The 18,818-nt window shown below is 35.4% G+C and overlaps 1 protein-coding gene across 7 annotated transcripts in view; it reads left to right on the plus strand.

Moving 5' to 3' along the window:
* ATP2C1 (ATPase secretory pathway Ca2+ transporting 1) overlaps positions 1-18,818 on the plus strand; it is a 160,082-nt gene that overhangs the window by 101,020 nt on the left and 40,244 nt on the right. For all 7 annotated transcript variants that reach the window (XM_054483251.2, XM_054483252.2, XM_054483256.2 and 4 more), the window contains 7 exons: positions 2,049-2,115; positions 6,775-6,899; positions 7,752-7,849; positions 9,945-10,040; positions 10,129-10,218; positions 12,084-12,188; positions 17,772-17,928. In XM_054483251.2, coding sequence (XP_054339226.1) covers positions 2,049-2,115; positions 6,775-6,899; positions 7,752-7,849; positions 9,945-10,040; positions 10,129-10,218; positions 12,084-12,188; positions 17,772-17,928 — 738 coding nt within the window. The remainder of the gene's footprint in view (positions 1-2,048; positions 2,116-6,774; positions 6,900-7,751; positions 7,850-9,944; positions 10,041-10,128; positions 10,219-12,083; positions 12,189-17,771; positions 17,929-18,818) is intronic.

Here is an 18,818-nt window from a genome sequence, read left to right on the forward strand (position 1 = left end):
CCTATTGATAATCTCTGCAATTAAGTTGGTTTTGTTCTATTCCTAAAGATTTTCCCAACCTCATGTTTATAAGAACATTTATTAAAACATTGTTGTATAGTTTTTTATTTTTGACATTTTACTATTTTATTTAAAATTTATTTTAGTACATGGCTTAAGGCAGAGTTTTAACTTTTTTACTCAAGTTAATTATCCCATTAATTCTGTAATCCAGTCTTTATTCATTGGATTGAAGTCATGTTTTTATCACACATTAAGCACTTGCATTAATTTTGGAGTCTTTTCTCCTTTAATTTTCTTACCATGTTAATTATTCCAGCTAGCTTAGTATTTCAAAGTCAGTAATACAATTTTTTTTTTTTGAGACAGAGTCTCACTCTTGTTGCTCAGGCTGAAGTGCAATGGCGCAATCTCGGCTGACTGCAACCTCCACCTCCTGGTGTTCAGGCGATTTCCCTGCCTCAGCCTTCCGAGTAGCTGAGATTACAGGTGTGCGCCACCACACCTGGCTAATTTTTTTATTGTATTTTTAATAGAGACGTGATTTTACCATGTTGGCCAAGCGGGTCTCAAACTCCTGAACTCATGTGATTGCCCGCCTCAGCCTCCCAAAGTGCTGGGATTACAGGAATAATGCAATTTTAAAGCAACATTTGTGTTAATACAATATTAGTTGAAATAACTTCTTAAATAGTAATTCTGTTTATCCATCTATCTTCATTATAAACATAAAGTAGAAGGTAGGAAGTTATCTTAGTTGTTTTTGTTTCACTGGTGTGTATGCCCTCATAACTCCTTCCATTTGATTATTGCTCTTCATTTTCTGGAAATTTTATAGTGAATTTGATGAATTGAAGGGCATTCTAGCCAATTAAATCTTTGCAGTTTCTGTTAGCACTACACCATAAACCATTTCAAATTTAGTAATAAATATGTTTCAACTTTATGAATCTCTGGTTTTATGTTAGTATATTACATTGGACATAATTTTTCTTGCCAAGGTCAAGAGCTAGATCAGGGGTCAGCAATAGTTTTTTTTTTTTTTTTTTTGTAAAGAACTAGATAGTAAATATTTTAGTCCATATGATCTCTGTTGGGAATACTTTACTTTGCCATTAGCATGAAAACAATCATAGAAAATATGTAAATAAATGAGTGTGGCTATGTTCCAACAAATTTCATTTACATAAGCAGATAGGAGACCCACAGATTATAGGTTGCTGACCCCTGGTATAATCCTTTGGACATAATTTCTTTCATCATGATAGTATTTGGGATAGGATCTTAGAAGGTTGCTCTTTGGATAATCTTTAGTTATACAAAGATAAAAAAAAACTTGTCTTAAATGTTCATATTGATTTGCAATCTTGAGATAGCTTATTTTATCAAACCTCTCATGAATCTGTTTGCTTTTTCCTCACAAACCTGCTTGTGTGCCCCTTCCCCCCTATTCTTTTCAAAGATAAAAGGTTAAAGCAAGGAGTATTGGTTTAATTGATTTTTAAATTTTTGAAATGCCATGAAAGTAGTAATTTTAGGTGCTTAACATAAGGCACATCGCTTTTTGAGCCAAGTCCTAAGTGTCCCTTTGTATGTAGTATGGATTTGCTGAGAAGTGTCTGGATATTGTGTTATGGAAAATAAAGTTTTAGGGTTTAATTTTGCATATTTGATATTAAATAGAAGACCTATATGTTTGCTACCACCTTCTTTTTTTCATTGTATGAACATACTGGTAATTTTTAAAAAAATAATAAAATATTACTGCTTTAAGGGATGGGTAGGAGCAGTGTCAACCAAAAGTAAAACTGTGTGTGTGTGCATGTGTGGTGTGTGTGTGCATACATGTACCTATGTGAGTATGCACAGCATTCACATTAAGCAGTGTTAACTTTAACCTCCCCTGTTTAATGGATTTTTATAAAATCTTGTAATTGTGATCTGATATGCTTTCCCTTTTTTGTCAAGGGATGTTTTAGATTCCTTCAGCTTGTTCTGTTCCTTATAGGTGGTTGTATGTAAAAGATAACTATTTAATTATCTTTCAGGAATCATCATGTTGGTTGGCTGGTTACTGGGAAAAGATATCCTGGAAATGTTTACTATTAGTGTAAGGTAAGTCTCAATACTTTATAATTGGAGTCTCTTTTGCCTCTTTTATTTCTCTAATGTACATAGCTTACGTTTTATTATGGAGATCAGTATTACATGGAGCCCATAAGAGTATAATATCGCTACATAAATAGTTCAGAAATCATATATTAAAATTTTCCTTAGAAAAATGAAAATGTATGTATATGGTAATGAAGAAAACCCATACTAAATGTCTGGAATTACTAATGCATTATTGCCTTTTTATATATAAATAGACAGTTAAGGATTGTCAAATTGAAAACTAGCAGCATGAAAGAGAAAGTTCACAATACAGAAATTGAATAATCAATTTCAGAGGAAAACGAAACATTGAAGAAATGAAGACAAATTTAAAAACCAAGTGTTTGTATTTTCAGAGACTTGTGAAGAAACTGCATCCGTGAGATAAATTGTTGTAGAAAAGGATCAGAGAACAAAAAGAGTTTTTAGAAATTAAGATTATGATTGCTGAAATTAAAAATTCAATTGTAGGGGTGTAATATAAATTCAAAGAGGTCTCCCCCCAAAAAGAGTAAAAAGTCTTAGAAAGAATGAGATAAAATGATAAAGAGGAATAATTTCAGGAAATACCACTTGTACCTAATTGGAGTTTCAAAAATTACATAAGATATGACACACAAGTATTTTCTCAAGCTAAGGCAAAAAGTAAGTCTTTATAGATTGAAAGGATTCACTAAATGCCAAGCAGAATGGAAAAAACTTCAACCTTGATACATAATTGTGAAACTAAAGAAAAAAAGTCAGGTCATCTACAAAGGAAGGGTAACTACGCTGGCGTCAGACTTCTCATTAGCAACTGCAGTTTCTACCACAGGGTCTTTTTGGGTTCTTCTGAACATTCCAACTCACAAGACTTTCACAGACCACATCTGATACCTGTGCCCTGAACACAGCAGGGTAACTTCACGCAACCTTCTCTTGAGAGTCCGCAGCAGTCCATGTAGCAATTCACTCAAGTACAAGAAGATAAGGTCAACCTTGTGAGTGTGGGATCTACCTTGGGTTAAAATATCTCGTGTTCTATGAGAGACATATTTTGAAACATGCGTTTCCAGACGCCTGCAAGGGACATGTCTAGTTACAAGAGTTACTACACTCGAGAAACTCAAAGCAATGACTTCCAATAAGATAATTGTAACTTTCCTAGTCCAGAGAGATTTTATTAGTCAGGGGATCCCTTAATCATAGCAGTGTTATCTAGCAGCATACTTGACATATTATTCTTACCAGGTCACTAGGTGAATAGAACTAGAGTTAATCAAATCCAGAAGGGGAAGATTATTTTATTAACTCTTCATCCACAGCAACATCAGATTGCATTAGAATACAGTGGCGCAGTGGTAACAAATTAGGGGACAGTTGCTCATAAATCTGTAAATTAGGCCTAGCCAAAGGATTGGTCCAATTAGTTACAAATAGGTAGGCAAGTACTCAGGACATTCATTTCCTACCCATCCTTGTATGAATTCCAGCAAAACAAGGGTGAAAGAAAGGAAGATGATAATAGACATAAGAAAGGGCAAGAACTTACTTAGGCATCTAAGAAAAAGAAGTCCTGGTAGACATCTGTTGTAGGCATAGGAAATATTTCAAATATTAGAACAAAAGTCAATGTCTTTCAAAAAGAAAAGTCAAATAGATTACGAGGAATCAGAATGAATAAGACGTAAAAAGATATTTGTGATATAGTGAAAGAATGTTTTTTTTTCTCAAGGGAGGGGGTGAAAATGCAATTTGAAATTCTTGGTTTAAATTTGTATTTAAAAACGCCATGGGTTAAATATAAAATACATTTAAAATGGGGAATAAGTTTGAGATATTAAACATTGACATATTATCCACTGGATCATTTTTAGTTTTTGAGGATTTGGGGGTTTTTTTTTGAGTTCTGTTTGTACAGATTGACGTATCATAACTTCTGTTCTTTCTTCAAGGTCTTCCAAAGGACAAGAAACTTAAAAATTTTCAAATAGAATAAAACTCATTCTATTTTGCAATTCTGTTTTGCAGTATGGATCCATTGGAATCTTTTATAAATATAAGCTACATTATGGGACCTTTAATGATCCTATTTTTCCTCTTTCTTGAAGTATTTTACAATTTCTTCACCCTAGGAATTATTTTAACAATTATTCGCAAGAGTGCTGAAGATGACTAAAACAATAAGAAAGCAGAAAAATGATGGAATCATTGAGAAAGCTGATGTAATAATAAAGTAAATCATCACTATTCTCTTAATCTTTAGTTTTCTTATTATGTTGCCTAAAGTATTGCATCATTTAAGAAGGTGTAAAAGAAGTCTAAAGGCACAATCTTTAGGTTTGTTTGTTACAGCTTTCATTGAACAAAAATGAGAATTCAAAAATTTTCACTTTCTACTATAATGGCAAAGAGAATAATTGACAGAGAAGACTTTTCACAATTATTAGACATATCAGAAGATCAGTGCAAAGAGCCAAATAGAAGCACTGTAGGCTGTAATGATGTGGGTGAAATTAATAATATAAGTGAAATCTCAAGACTGAGTCTTTGGATGATACTCTAGATCTTCTCAAACACCTTAATTTTGATGAGTGAGCAGTCTGTTTTTAAGGACAGAAAAGAAACTGGTATTCTCTTCCAGTTAATCATTCTGCAGCAAGGACTCTATCATGCAGTAGTTTTCAGCAAGAATCTGGACCATCTCTTTTTGTTAAACGAATGTATGACCCTATTTCATTCATCTTTTATGATGCTTGTTTATCAGCATTGACTTCATACTGCTTTTAAGTGGAGAAATGCTGAAGGCTGGTATGAATATAAAAGTGATTAAAAGGAAATAGATTATGGAGAAGTATAAAAATTCACTGGATTCATCATTGTAATTGGTGTTTATAAATCTAAAATTGAAAATGTTTTGCAGTCATGGACCAAAGAAGATAACTGTTCTCTTTTCAACACAATTGGGAGCCATCAGTGGTTTTAGAAGTGTTGCAATTTGACAGAACAAATGCAAGAAAGAAGAACTAGATTAATAAGCTAGAGCCTGTTAGAAATATTTTTTGAAATCTGAAATCAATATTTATAAGATAAATATGTTCCAAGTTCACCAAAAACAGTAGATGAGCAGTTAGTTGCATCCAAAAGATGTTACCCATTTCAGGTATAGATGCCTTCAAGTCCAGGAATAATTTTGGGTTATCATTAAAATGAAAATTTAGAGTGAAGTTTTTTACAATTTATTTATTCCTCTGCAAAGTTTTGCTAAGATGACTTAAATATAAAAGATCGAAAAGATTCATTGTATCTAGATTGTAAGTGATGATGCCTATTTTTCCTTAATGGAAGCATTTAAAAAAAAAAAAGAAAAGAAAAAAGAAAAAAAAAGGATTCCGTTTGAACTAGGAACATTCTCTTTGAGTAGCCCAAAGGAGAAAATGAAGTATTAATGATAATACATATTTCTTGACTCTTCAGTGTGTATTGTTTAGCCAATAATATTGTTGCTTATGTGCTTTCAACTTTAAAATCAACCAGTAAATAAAGCATGAAAAAGTCAATTACAGTTATAGAAAATGTACTAGATTATGCAAAGATTACAAAAATGTGCTAGATTACTAATGTACTAGATTATGCAAAGAAAAAGTTGGTAATGGAAATTAGGAAGTAGAAGCAGCAGAGGGAACAGTGGTAGAATGAAGGGTTAAATTGCTTATGTCCTTATTTCTAGCAGAGTCAAGAGATAGTATTTGAAATGGCACAAAGAAAGGCTTGTTATTTTTTAATTATAAAAGGCAAGAGTGAAATAATTTTTTAAACTGTGATAAAATACACATATCATAAAATTTACAGTTTTAAAGAGTTAATTTGGTGGAGTTAAGTATGGTCACAATGTTTTACAACTGTTAACTGCCATCTAGATTCAGAACCTTTTCATCATGCCAGAAGAAAACCCTGTACACATTAAGCAGTCACTCCCCAGTTTTCCTCTTCCCCTAGTCCCTGGTAACCACTCACTAATCTGCTATCTCTATGGATTTGCCTATTCTAGATATTTCATGTAAATGAAATGATATAATATGGGACCTTTTGTATCTGTCTTTTTTCACTTAGCATAATGTTTTCAAGGTTTATTCGTGTTGTAGCATGTGTTAGTACTTCGTTCCTTTTTGTGGCTGAAGTAATACTCCATTGCATGGATGTCACAATTTTACATTTATCAGTTGATGAATATTTGGCCTGTTTCCATCTTTTGGCTATCGTGAATAGTGTTGCCGTGAACATTCATGTATGAGTTTTTGTTTGAACATTTGTAGTTATCTGTATTTTATAGATGAGGACAGTAAACTACAGAGCTAGATTAGTAAGTAGCCCAGGATCACACAAGTAAGAGATGGTGAAGCCAGGGATACAAATCCAGGCAATTTGATGTCAGAACCTACATTTTTTAACCACTGTGCTTAACCTGGCAGCTACTAGGTAATCCAGTAAATGTTAACTTTCTCTTCCTTTTGAGTTTATTTTTTAGGTATTGACTATATTAATTTTGCATTTTATTAAGCTTTAAGTAACATCCAATTTAAATTTTGCTGTGAGTGCTGTTTAACCTACATTTTAATACTTTGTATATATTGGTTATAGTTTGGCTGTAGCAGCAATTCCTGAAGGTCTCCCCATTGTGGTCACAGTGACACTAGCTCTTGGTGTTATGAGAATGGTGAAGAAAAGGGCCATTGTGAAAAAACTGCCTATTGTTGAAACTCTGGGTAAGTCTGTGTTAAGAGCATTCTTATGCAATGATGCGTAAGTTTGTGTCAATAGTGAATCATCTCAGAGTTTTACAATTTTTATCTTAGAGATTTGCATAATGATGTTTGGCTTATGGCAAAATTGGATATGGTTTTAACAACCAAAAAAGGCAATTAAAAATTCCTATCCCTTAGGTGAGGGGAGTTGAAGAAAAATCTTTCTACGTCATGTTCTAATGCTCAAATCATGTTAAGAAAATCCATACAACAACTGAAATCTTGGAGTAAAATTAATAGAATTTTTTTCTTGTGACATGTCGAAGAAGATAATGTATTATTACAGATCCCAAATGTCATACTTGAGTTGAATTTGCCTGTAAGAACAGCAAATTTACAGTAGTTATATTGCTGTAACAAAACTTTATGTGCAATATGCTTTGAAACTCCAAAAATGTACTGAATTTAATTTCTAGTTTGTATTTTAGTATCTTCTCCATATATGAGAAGCTGAAATACCTTGAAAATTCCTGATTGAAGAAATTATATGGGTTTATATTTAGGAACTCTCCAAACTTTCTAGAAAAGATGTTATATAAGATCATTACATAAAGCTAATGTGAAATAGCTTTGTAGAAACTAACTGTATATAAATAAGAACATGTCATCATCTAATTTTTATTTTTAATTTCAGAAACTGCACCTTATGCTGAAACAAGCATAATGAGAGAAGTTAATCTAAAATTACCAATGAGTTTGATATCTATAAAATTCAGAGAAGTAGGACAGGATTCTAGTCTTTGATTTGTTTTTTAAGTGAACTTATATTTCTCCTTGATTCTTTTGGTGACTTGTAATGATTTAATTCTTTAGGCTGCTGTAATGTGATTTGTTCAGATAAAACTGGAACACTGACGAAGAATGAAATGACTGTTACTCACATATTTACTTCAGATGGTCTGCATGCTGAGGTACTCTATAGGTTTTTAAAAACAAACAAAAACAGTATCCCTTTAAGAAACTTGGTGTTTAGCATTCCTAACAGTTCCAGTGTCTTACCTTCAAAAGGGCTGTAAATTAGTAGTGGAGTTATTTTCTCTCTCTGTGATTTTACCAAGTCTTTGTCTCATTCCGCTTGTACACTTGTTGCATCCAAAAACTTTGATTCCTCCTTGACATCTCTCTTTCAGTCACCCCTTCATCTATCCATAATCAAATCGTGCCAATTTTGACTTCCTAAAGAATTTTCCCAGCCATCTACTTTGTAGCCACCTTCTTTAAGTTACCGCCATTTCTCACCTGCCATTCTGATAAAGCTTTTTGACTGGTCTTTGTCCATTCTTGATGCCCTCACTCCATAAGCAGCTTGAGGGATCTTTTTAGAACCAAATTTTAAGCATGTCACTCCATAAATTAAGGTACTCCAGTGGTTTTCCATTGTGATCAGGATCCTGAGCTGTGGCCTCTCAAAGCCGTACATATTCTATCCCTTATTTTCCCCTCTATCCTTGTATGCTACCCTTTGCTTTCTGTGCATCAAGTATACTGGCTTTATAGTTCTTTCGATGTGACACAATTATTCCTACTTTAAGAACTTTGCTGCCTTTGTCACTGTTTAGGGTAGTCTAATGCCTCTTCATCCTTTGCACCTTAATTCCAACCCACTTCTTCAGAACACCCAGAAGTGGCCCTATGTTATATGTTGTCTTAGCATTTCATACCTCTTAGTTCTTATCTTAGGTAAAATTTTCTGTCCCTTTTCCCCATTATAAGAGAGCAGGAACTATATTGCCTAGCACACAGCCTGCTTCATAGTAATAAATACTTGATGAATGAATGAATGAATGAATGAATCCCTTTATTTTAACAATTATATATTGATACATTGTCTCTTAAGTGCACATCACTGTGCGGTAGCTCTTCCTGAAGGTGCTTATGGACAAGTCTAATCCTACTCAGTCTGTGCAGGATTTTTGACTGGAATGCTCTTACCACTACTTATGTTGGGTACAGTAATTTAAAATGTATTTATAGCTAATTCATTGAGAAAAATAAGCAGTAGGCAAATTGACAGAAGTTGTACCTGGGTTTATTTACGTCCATTTTACATAGGTTTTGAAAAGAGACTCTTGATATTTACGGTGTTAGATCTGGTCAAAGATCCCCCATGCTGTGTTGGTGAATGTGCCCTTTCTGGATGATTCAGAAGGGTCATTGGGATTACATGTGCTTATATGATCCAGGTATGGAAGGTAGAATATTAGGTTTTCTTTTGTTGTAAGGTCATGCTGTATGTAATGCATTAACCATTTGTTAATTGTTTTATCTCTCAATTAATGTCATTAAACATTTTTTATTTATTTTTATTTTTAATAGAGATGGATCTTGCTTTGTTGCCCAGGCTGGTCTTGAACTCCTGGGCTAAAGTGATTCTCCTGTTCCGGCCTCCCAAGTGTTAGGATTACAGATGTGAGCCACCACACCTGGCCACTAAATTGTATGATTTTTATTTTGAAATTTCCTTTCGTTTGGCTTGTTCTAGACTTATGATAGAAATACCTGGTTTGTCTCTACCTCTGATTTTTAAAATTGGTATGTAATATGCTGTGTTAAAGTGATTTGTAAGTGCTAGCATATATCTCAATGTCTGGAGGCCTGCATGTTTGCAAAAAGTACTGCTTTTGTCTAAGTCACAGCTTTGTGTTATATGTTACATATGGTAATGGATTTGAGTTCTTTGCAAACTGTAGTATGCTATATAAGTGTAATGTCATATAAGTTTAAGCTTACTTATGTATATTTTCATAGCTTATTCTTTTAACAGTATATTGTAATTAGAAAACAATGTCTTTTTAGATTAATAATTGTGATGAGAATTAGAATCTATATTTCTTCACTAAATGTCCTTTTTAAAGACAAATTTTAATGCTTTTCTAGATAAACACTTTAACAGTTTCATTAAAAATAAAATGAACAGAACTCATTATAGTTTTTGGGTTTTATAGGTCTTGTCACCACCACGTGTTTGTAGTGTTTGTATTATTGATCCCACTTTGTGAACTTTAGGTTACTGGAGTTGGCTATAATCAATTTGGGGAAGTGATTGTTGATGGTGATGTTGTTCATGGATTCTATAACCCAGCTGTTAGCAGAATTGTTGAGGTAAATACTTTTTTTCCTAGACGGTGGCTTTCTTCATAATGACTTAAGACACAGTGATAGGTTCATAGTTTATGTGTATTTTTCTTAGGCGGGCTGTGTGTGCAATGATGCTGTAATTAGAAACAATACTCTAATGGGGAAGCCAACAGAAGGGGCCTTAATTGCTCTTGCAATGAAGGTACGTACCTAAATTTCTCTTTGACATATGAGACACTGCCCTCACAACAGAACGCAGTGTCGTCAATTTCAGTATTACTGGTTTTTAGGTATTGAGTGAAAAAAACTCATACTATTTCATTGTTTTTACTATCTTTTGGGTATCAGTTTTATTCCTATAAATGTAAAGTATAGAGTTTTTTCAGTATAACTTTATTGTTCACATGCAAGTTACAAACTAATGAGCAGTCGTTGATTTCTTGTGAAGAAATGTTCCTGTCTTCCACAGTATTGAGATCTACATGTGAAATACTTTATAAATGTATGTAATTGCTGATAAATACTAACTTTTGAATGAATAAAAGGCAACATTCTTTAGTATTTCTGTATAAAGATAATAACACAGTCATGAGAAAATAGCTTTCTTTTCCCAGTCTTTCCTTTCTCTCCTTTGTTAATTTCTCAAAATGATTTTGAAGTTATAATTTGTTTTGGGGAGAAGAAGTCTCAGTTAACTTTTCATCTGTCCCAATCCATCTTCTTATCCCCTAAGTCCTATATTTGATTCAGTGAGAAACCTAGTAAGTCCAGCCTGTCACTCATAACAAAAATAACTATTCCTACCTTTAAGAGTATTCAGATAACATTTTGATACTTGTATAAAGCAAGAGGCTTCTAAATGAGGTTGCTTGAAATGAGAGACAATATAGAATTATAGGTTATTATAATATATTTAATGAAATAAAATTGATAGTTTTAGAATATATAGTTTCCTTGGCAGAAAAGCACATTTCTGTATCATTTGGTCTCCTTACAACTAAAATAGCATAGTACTCAAAACATGAATCAGTTATCAAGTATTTCCTGTGTTATGCGTATAAAGATACTAGTTTCTTTGAGGGATAAAGAATATGAAACTATCTTTTTATGGGCGGAGACCTCACATTTTAGGTAGGGAATTTATATTGACATTCTTGAGACAAAAGGCAGTCCAAGACAGCAGACACTGAAATCTTAAACACTTGAGTCACATATAAGAACAATGCAAATTCAGAGCTGGGATATGAGGGCTTTGAAGGATAGGAAGGGTTTAGATGAGATAAGCTAGGGAATGAACTAAAGTAGAAGTAGAGAGGAATAAAAGAGCATAGAGGTGGTTATGGCTAATGAGTTGGCCAAACTGGATGAAATGAAACGTATTTGCGTGACCAGGAGGATTTTTATAGATGCTGTATGTGGTGGGTTTCTGGAGAACCTTTAAGGCCAAGAAGAAGAGCCTGAACATGTTTCAGTAGAAAGTAGAAAGCAATACATGGTAGAATTTTGAGTAGTTTAACATTTTTTGATATTTGGAAGATATTTTTTGATATTTTTGATATTTAGATATTTGATATTGATGCAAAGGCTATTGGGAGGGAAAACAGCAACATGATTGGTAGTATTCAGGATATAAAATGGTAGAGGGTAAGGGACTAGGATGATAACAAGTGAGCCATTTGAGTCCCTAAGAAGTGAGAGATTTAATATAAAACTTCTATTGATCATAAAAATACATGCTCAGAATTGGTTGGGTACTTTTATTTATTTATATCCTGCTTCCTTTCAGAATTTGAGCTGGTAGAGGGATTAATACAGTGGGTGTGGGAGGTTTAGTCAGTGTACAATCCAGAAAACCTGCCTTAGACTATATCTACTTACCTGGGCTTTCATGTTGAAAATGTATGCTGATGTGTAGGGAAGTACAGTATATATAGATGGAGCATTTACTATTTCACTATTAACTGAAAAATAATCCAGCCAACCTAGTTACAAGTTGTGACCCTTGTTCTTTGTTAAAGGAAAAAATCACGTATAGGTGAGAATTAACTTTCTCTTTGTGCCATATAGATGGGTCTTGATGGACTTCAACAAGACTACATCAGAAAAGCTGAATACCCTTTTAGCTCTGAGCAAAAGTGGATGGCTGTTAAGTGTGTACACCGAACACAGCAGGTATCCATCTGTTTAAAGAATACTTATTTCCTGTTTAGCTTAGATGACTATTTTTTCATTTACTGTCCGCCTTTGGGTTTAGTCATTGTACATAATAAAGACTTGTTGCTTTAAAGTACATGTAATTAATAGTACACTCATCTCTTAATTGTTTGTGTTCTCTTTGATAGTCTTTCCTTATAGAATCCATGCATAGATATATTCATGGAGTTCTTGCTGTGTGAGCAAACAGCTTAAATGAGTTGTAGCCTAGTCTCAGTCTCCTAAAGCTGTGACATCAGATTTTTTCAGAATTTTTTCTGTTCTTCATGACAGTTCCTTATAAGGTCTTTGCAGACTGTGTTTCAATCTGTGTTCTTTCACTGAAGGAATGTCTTATCTTCAGAACAAATGAAACCACTTTACTTTGTGAAAAGTAGTTTGCAAATGTATGTCATTCATGTTGATTACTCCAGCTTACAAGCTGACAAAATGACATACTGATATTTTAAGCTGCCACCTTGTTCCTGGGTGCTTGAGAAATTTTTCCAGTTAGTGTAATAAGAGTTCTGAATTATCTACAGTATATAATTACATCACTCATAGTTGCTATTACCAGCTTGATGATGAAACTTAACTTTAAAAGATATTGAAGCTTAGGCTGGATGCGGTAGCTCACGCCTGTAATCCCAGCACTTTGGGAGGCCAAGGCTGGTGGATCACCTGAGATCAGGAGTTTGAGACCAGCCTGACCAATATGGTGAAACCCTGTCTGTACTAAAAATATAAAAATTAGCCGGGTGTGGTGGTGTGTGCCTGTAGTCCCAGCTACTCAGGAGGCTGAGACAGGGGAATTGTTTGAACCTGGGAGGCGGAGGTTGCAGTGAGCCAAGATCACCCCACTGCACTCCAGCCTGGGCAACAGCCAGTCTAAAAAAAAAAAAAATATATATATATATACACACACACACACACACACACACACACACACATACACACACACACACACACCACACACACACACACACACCCACCCCCTTAAACTTTAAACTTTCCTTCACTCTGTTGCTTAGGCTGAGTGCGGTGGCATGACCTCGGGTCACTGCAACCTCAACCTCCCCGGGCACAAGTGATCTTCCCACCTCAGCTTCCCAAGTAGCTGGGACTGTAAGCACGTGCCGCCATACCTGGCTAATTTTGCTTATTTTTTGTAGAGATGGGGTCTCATTATGTTTCCTAGGCTGGTCTCGAACCCCTGGACTCACATGATCCTCCTACCTTGGCCTCCCAGAGTGCTGGGATTACAGGCGTGAGCCACCACGCCTGGACTTATTTGTTATTTTTATAGTTCCTTTAACAGGAATGACTAGTTGGTTATATGTTTTTACCTATGAGCAAACACATGATTTTTGCATGTGATACCTATGATTACGTCTCTGTAGAAAACAGGAATGAAGGAATCTCCATTCATATAAGTGGAAACATACAGGTTTTAAAAGAAAGGCCAGGTTGGTTAACACTGAACTTTGAATTGAAGTCTTCCAGGAACTATGTTCATGAGGGCCAAAAAAAGATTTCCGTCTATTCTTTAAAGGAACTTTTACAAGCTTAGGTGAAAGAAGACAATTGGAAATAAAACTATGAAAATAAAATACCTTTCACTTTAAACCTTTTAATGTAAAGCTTTCAGAAATTGCATTAAACTTAGGTGATTTTCAGCTGATGTCCCTTAACCATATAGTTATATGGCAAGAATATGCATATGACTTTTTTTGATAGGTCTGTTTCACTACATTTTGTAAACCATCACATGGTACTTCAAGATAGTGTGGCTCCTGTAATGTTTAATAATTTTACTTTTCAGCAACTTTTAATGTAATCTCACCAGAGTTTTACATTGGAAGATTAAATCTTCTTAGTTGTGGGAGTGGGGGACAGCAAGTGGCAGGATATGTTTGGAAACATTTGATTTTTCTTCTCATTTGCCGACCTGAGTTCCTCTTGCAAAACAAAACCAACCAGTGAAATGAACAAACAAAACCCAACCCACAGATGTGACTCAGGATCTAGAAGAAGTCATCCTGACACAGATAGGGAAACTTACCATTTTAAAAGTAACTTCAGTGGCTCAAATAGTTTGCTTTTAAAGGACTTTAACTTGAACATGACAATATATATTTATCTCTACTACCTCCCTGGAACCCACCAAAATCACTAACAAGGAATAAAAGATATAAACTCAGAAAGAGAAAGTATAGGAAAGAGTCAAAGGTGCCAGGTACCTTTGAAGGCAGGCAGTAAGGCATAAGGCTAAAAATAGTAGAGAAATTTGAAATTCTGAATAAGGAACCAATAGAACTCCCCTAAGTACCTTTGCTGCTTCTTTAGGCCAGATGGTTAGCCTTCCTTTACCCCTGTGGAACACCAGAAATCTGGGGATAAGAGTAGAGGGTAGGATTAAGCCTTAAGACTGAAAACAGAGTGATTAAGAAGATGTCATTGTCCTGAAGGATAAAGCCCTAGTTCTTAACACCACTTGTCTCTTGGAATACATGAAGGCTGGCATCTCCCTACTGTCATTCCCTAAGTAAGAAGATTCAAGAGTTTTAGAAAAGCTGCTTGGTCTCATAAGGCAGTGGTCCCCAGCCTTTTTGGCACCAGGGAGTGGTTTCCTTGAACTCTTCCACAGGCAGGGGATGGTTTTGCAATGACACTGGTCCACCTCAGATCCTCAGGCTTTAGATTCTCATAAGGAGTGCACAACTTAGATCCCTTGCATGTGTAGTTCATGATAGGGTTCATGCTTCTATGAGAATCTCATGCCCTGGCTGACCTGACAGGAGATGGAGCTCAGGCAGTAGTGCTCGCTTGCCTGCAGCCCACTTCTTCTTTGTGGCTGGGTTCCTAACATACGACGGACTGTACTGGTCCACTGCCTGGGAGTTGGGGAGCCCTGTCATAAGGGGCACCTTTGAGCTAAGCTCTTTGTTCATTGGAAGCACTTACCTACTCCTGGACTTCATCTCATCACCTTACAGCAAGGCTTACCAGTTGATCCTTAGCTCTGCCAGTGCTCATGGAGCTTCTAGTCTTTTAATTTCTTCACTCTTAAATACAAGTGAACAGGGAGGGATTACTAGATACTTGGAGAAAATCTTCAGTATGAAAGCCAAAGACCAAACCAACAGAGAAAGGGGTCTTAGAGAAAGGTAGTGGCAGATGCTGAAGAAAATTTCCGAAAACCATAAAAAAGACAAAATAACTTTCAATAAAATGTTTATTAAATAAAGTGAAGAAATGTATCAAAGTAGAACAGAAAGTCAAAGACGTGTGGAGTATAAAAGGTAAGAAAAATCAAAATAAATACAGAAGATCCAGTAATTACCCCATAGTGGTAATAGGAAGGGTAATAGGAATAGGTAATAGGAAGAAAGAACAGAAAATGAGAAGATTTTATCAACTAATGCTGGAAAATTTTCCAGAATGAAAAGACTAGCATCTAGAATAAAGTGGCCCACCAACTGCTCAGCACAATACGTATGTTAAAGCGGGGTGGGGTGAGGGATAAACACAGGACCCATAATTAAGAAATTTGAGGACACTTGGAGAGGGAGAATTTGAAGAGCTTCTAGAGAGCTTTAAGCAAAGGGGAGACCATATAAAAGGGCTTAGGAACTAAAGTATGGTAGTCTGCCACTTAGCCCAGCGGGATATATTCCAAGACTCCTAGTGGATTCCTGAAACCATGAATAATATTGAACCTTATATATACCATGTTTTTTTCGATCCAGTAACATAGATGGCTACTAAGTGATTAGTGGGCAGGGAGCCTATACAGTGTGGATATGCTGGACAAAGGGATGGTGTCCTTGGCAGGACAGAGTGGGATTTCATCACCATACTCACAATGTTGTATAATTGGAAACTTATGAATTATTTATTTTTGGGATTTTCTATTTAATATTTTTGGACTGCTGCTAAGTAACAGAAACTGCAGGAAATTAAACCCTGGATAAGGGGGCACTACTTTAATTTCTTTATACTTTTCAATGAAAACATTGACACTGGAGGCTGGAAGATAATAGAGCAAAGCCTTCAAAATGAGAGGAAATTTATCCCTAGCTAAACTTACAAATGTGAGGATAGAAGAAAAATGTGTCCCACACCACACACCCTTTCTTAGAAAGATAGTGGTGGATAAAAGAAAAAAAGAAAAGGGAGACTTAAAAGACTTAAAATTCAGTGAGGATAGAGGTAGAGGGTTGTTCCTAGATGCCAGTGGTACAGCAGGCCTAGAAATCAGCCAATTAGAAATGGAAAGAAGAGTGAAGGAGGGCGGTCTCCAGTAATAATATAGCGGTAATAGCTTATCTGCTTCTTTGTTGATGTGAAAAAATACCATGAGAAGGGTTTTATATTACATTGAAGAGTTTAGGAAGAATGAATGATAGGTATACAGAAAACAAAGAGGTGGTTATTAACTTTATAAAAGACGAAACTTGAACAGGAAAAGAAGTATCCTATTTGAGCTATCAATCAGGATAGGCCATGAAAACAACATCATGCTCTCCTGCTGCCTCCCTGTCCCCAAATATCTGCTCATTGTAGTTATTTGGTAACTCAGGCAGATGGAAACTCCATTTTAATGTGAACACACACTGTCACAGCAGGGGTAGAAGAATAGGAAATTGTGTACCGGCACCTACGTTTCCATTTGGAAGTGACCAAGTACTCATGTTTATTGGCCAGAGCAAGTCATACCTGACCGTTTCGGAGTGAGGACGGCAATAGGGAAATACATTCCTACCTCCCAGGAGAACTGGGATATTTGTGAACTGCTATAGTCATTACCACATTTGGCTTAGCAGCAAGGAGTCTTGTTGTAAACAAAATACTGGCATATTTTGCTTTAACTATATCATAAAGATGGGGAGAGGGGGAATAGGTAGTAGAAATGGGGAAATTAACATCTTACACAATAGACAGTGTATAAAATTGATAACTGATGGAGTAGCAGTATAAACATGTTAAAAACATGAGGGTAAATATCAGAGAAAACAGCTAAGAAAGTTAAAATTATTTTGCTTCCATGGAGTAGGACTAGTGGTGAGAAGCGTTGGACAGGAAACTGCAGTATTTCATTATAAGCTTTTGAAGATTATTTACCATGATAAAAAATAAAAGAAAAAGTCTGATAATACCCATAAATACAGTGTGATTGGGAGAATTAAATGGCGTTTTAAGTAGATAGATATAGATGTATATAGTAGCTAATAGAGAACTTGAACCATTGTGAGCTGTTATTTCTCTTCCATTTCCTGTTATGTTGCAGTGAGCCTCTTTCCACATTTCAGAGTGCCAAATTTGGGGCTTAGTATAGCATTGCCTTTAATGTGTGGGATGGTGGGATAGATGTTTTCTATAGAAGATACAGAAAGCTCCCATATAGGAATATTTAATCCTCAGAGTTCAGGTGGCAGTCAAAACCTTAGGCTTGAGTAACTTCTCTGGGAATTATGAGAAATGAATGCCACTTAATTTTGGACTCCAATGGCAGGTATGTACAAGTTGAAATTAAACTTGTTTGGTACATTTTCTTCTTAGGACAGACCAGAGATTTGTTTTATGAAAGGTGCTTACGAACAAGTAATTAAGTACTGTACTACATACCAGAGCAAAGGGCAGACCTTGACACTTACTCAGCAGCAGAGAGATGTGTACCAACAAGAGAAGGCACGCATGGGCTCAGCGGGACTCAGAGGTAAGGCTATTTCAGCATCGTCCCCTGGGGTGGAAAGGTAGAGCCTTCTTTTAATTGCAGATGAATTCATGCTTCACATTTGAGCTGTCCAACTCTCTTCCAGGATTTGTAGAACCCTTGCCAGTATTGAGGTGTTAAGTTTTAGTTGGTTAATTGGCCCTCAAAAGATGGCAATTTGAGAATGTAGCAAAATGTGAATCACTGGTTCTTTTAGATCTCCAGAGGTCTCTGCGTAGCTGATAGAAATTTTATTTTAAACAAGTTTATCTTATGAGAAAGGAAATGGATCGAGGTAAAATGGTGTTACTTTCTTTTTATCAGTTTGTTTTAAAGACAAAAATACTTTTCTAAAAATTGAGTCTGAAGCCTCTAATATATCGAATATATCTAATATTGCTAACTTGATCTGTTACTGTTCACCAGGGAGGTAAAGAAGTCCCAAAATACTGCTTACTTATATGCTGCTGACTGAGCAGTGATGGGGAGAGGGTCTGCTGGACACACACACATTAGGCCACCTCTCCTAGGGATGTCATGTGTAAGACTCAGGGGTTGGTGGTTGGTGTCCTAACCTGATTCTTACCTTCTGTATAGTCATCTGGCTTCTGCAGAATATATGTAGTTATGTAGTCTCTCACAGCAGTTGGAAGAGTTGGCTTCCTTAATTTTATTATTTTAATGAAATAGGAGTCTAAGCACTACAATTTCTGGGAGGAAGAAAAACAAGTTATGTGAAAAATGTTTTTATTTGTTGTTTACTTAAGCAAAGGCTTTTTTTGAGCTTTAAACATTTTGATGGATTTATAGGGCTTCTGTTCTTAAAATAAACTAAGTTTGGAAAGGTACTCTTACCAGCAGAGAACACTACTCCCAGCCTGCTGCCATTGCCC

Source organism: Pongo pygmaeus, chromosome 2 (genome assembly GCF_028885625.2).
Source record: "Pongo pygmaeus isolate AG05252 chromosome 2, NHGRI_mPonPyg2-v2.0_pri, whole genome shotgun sequence".
Taxonomy (NCBI): domain Eukaryota; kingdom Metazoa; phylum Chordata; class Mammalia; order Primates; family Hominidae; genus Pongo; species Pongo pygmaeus.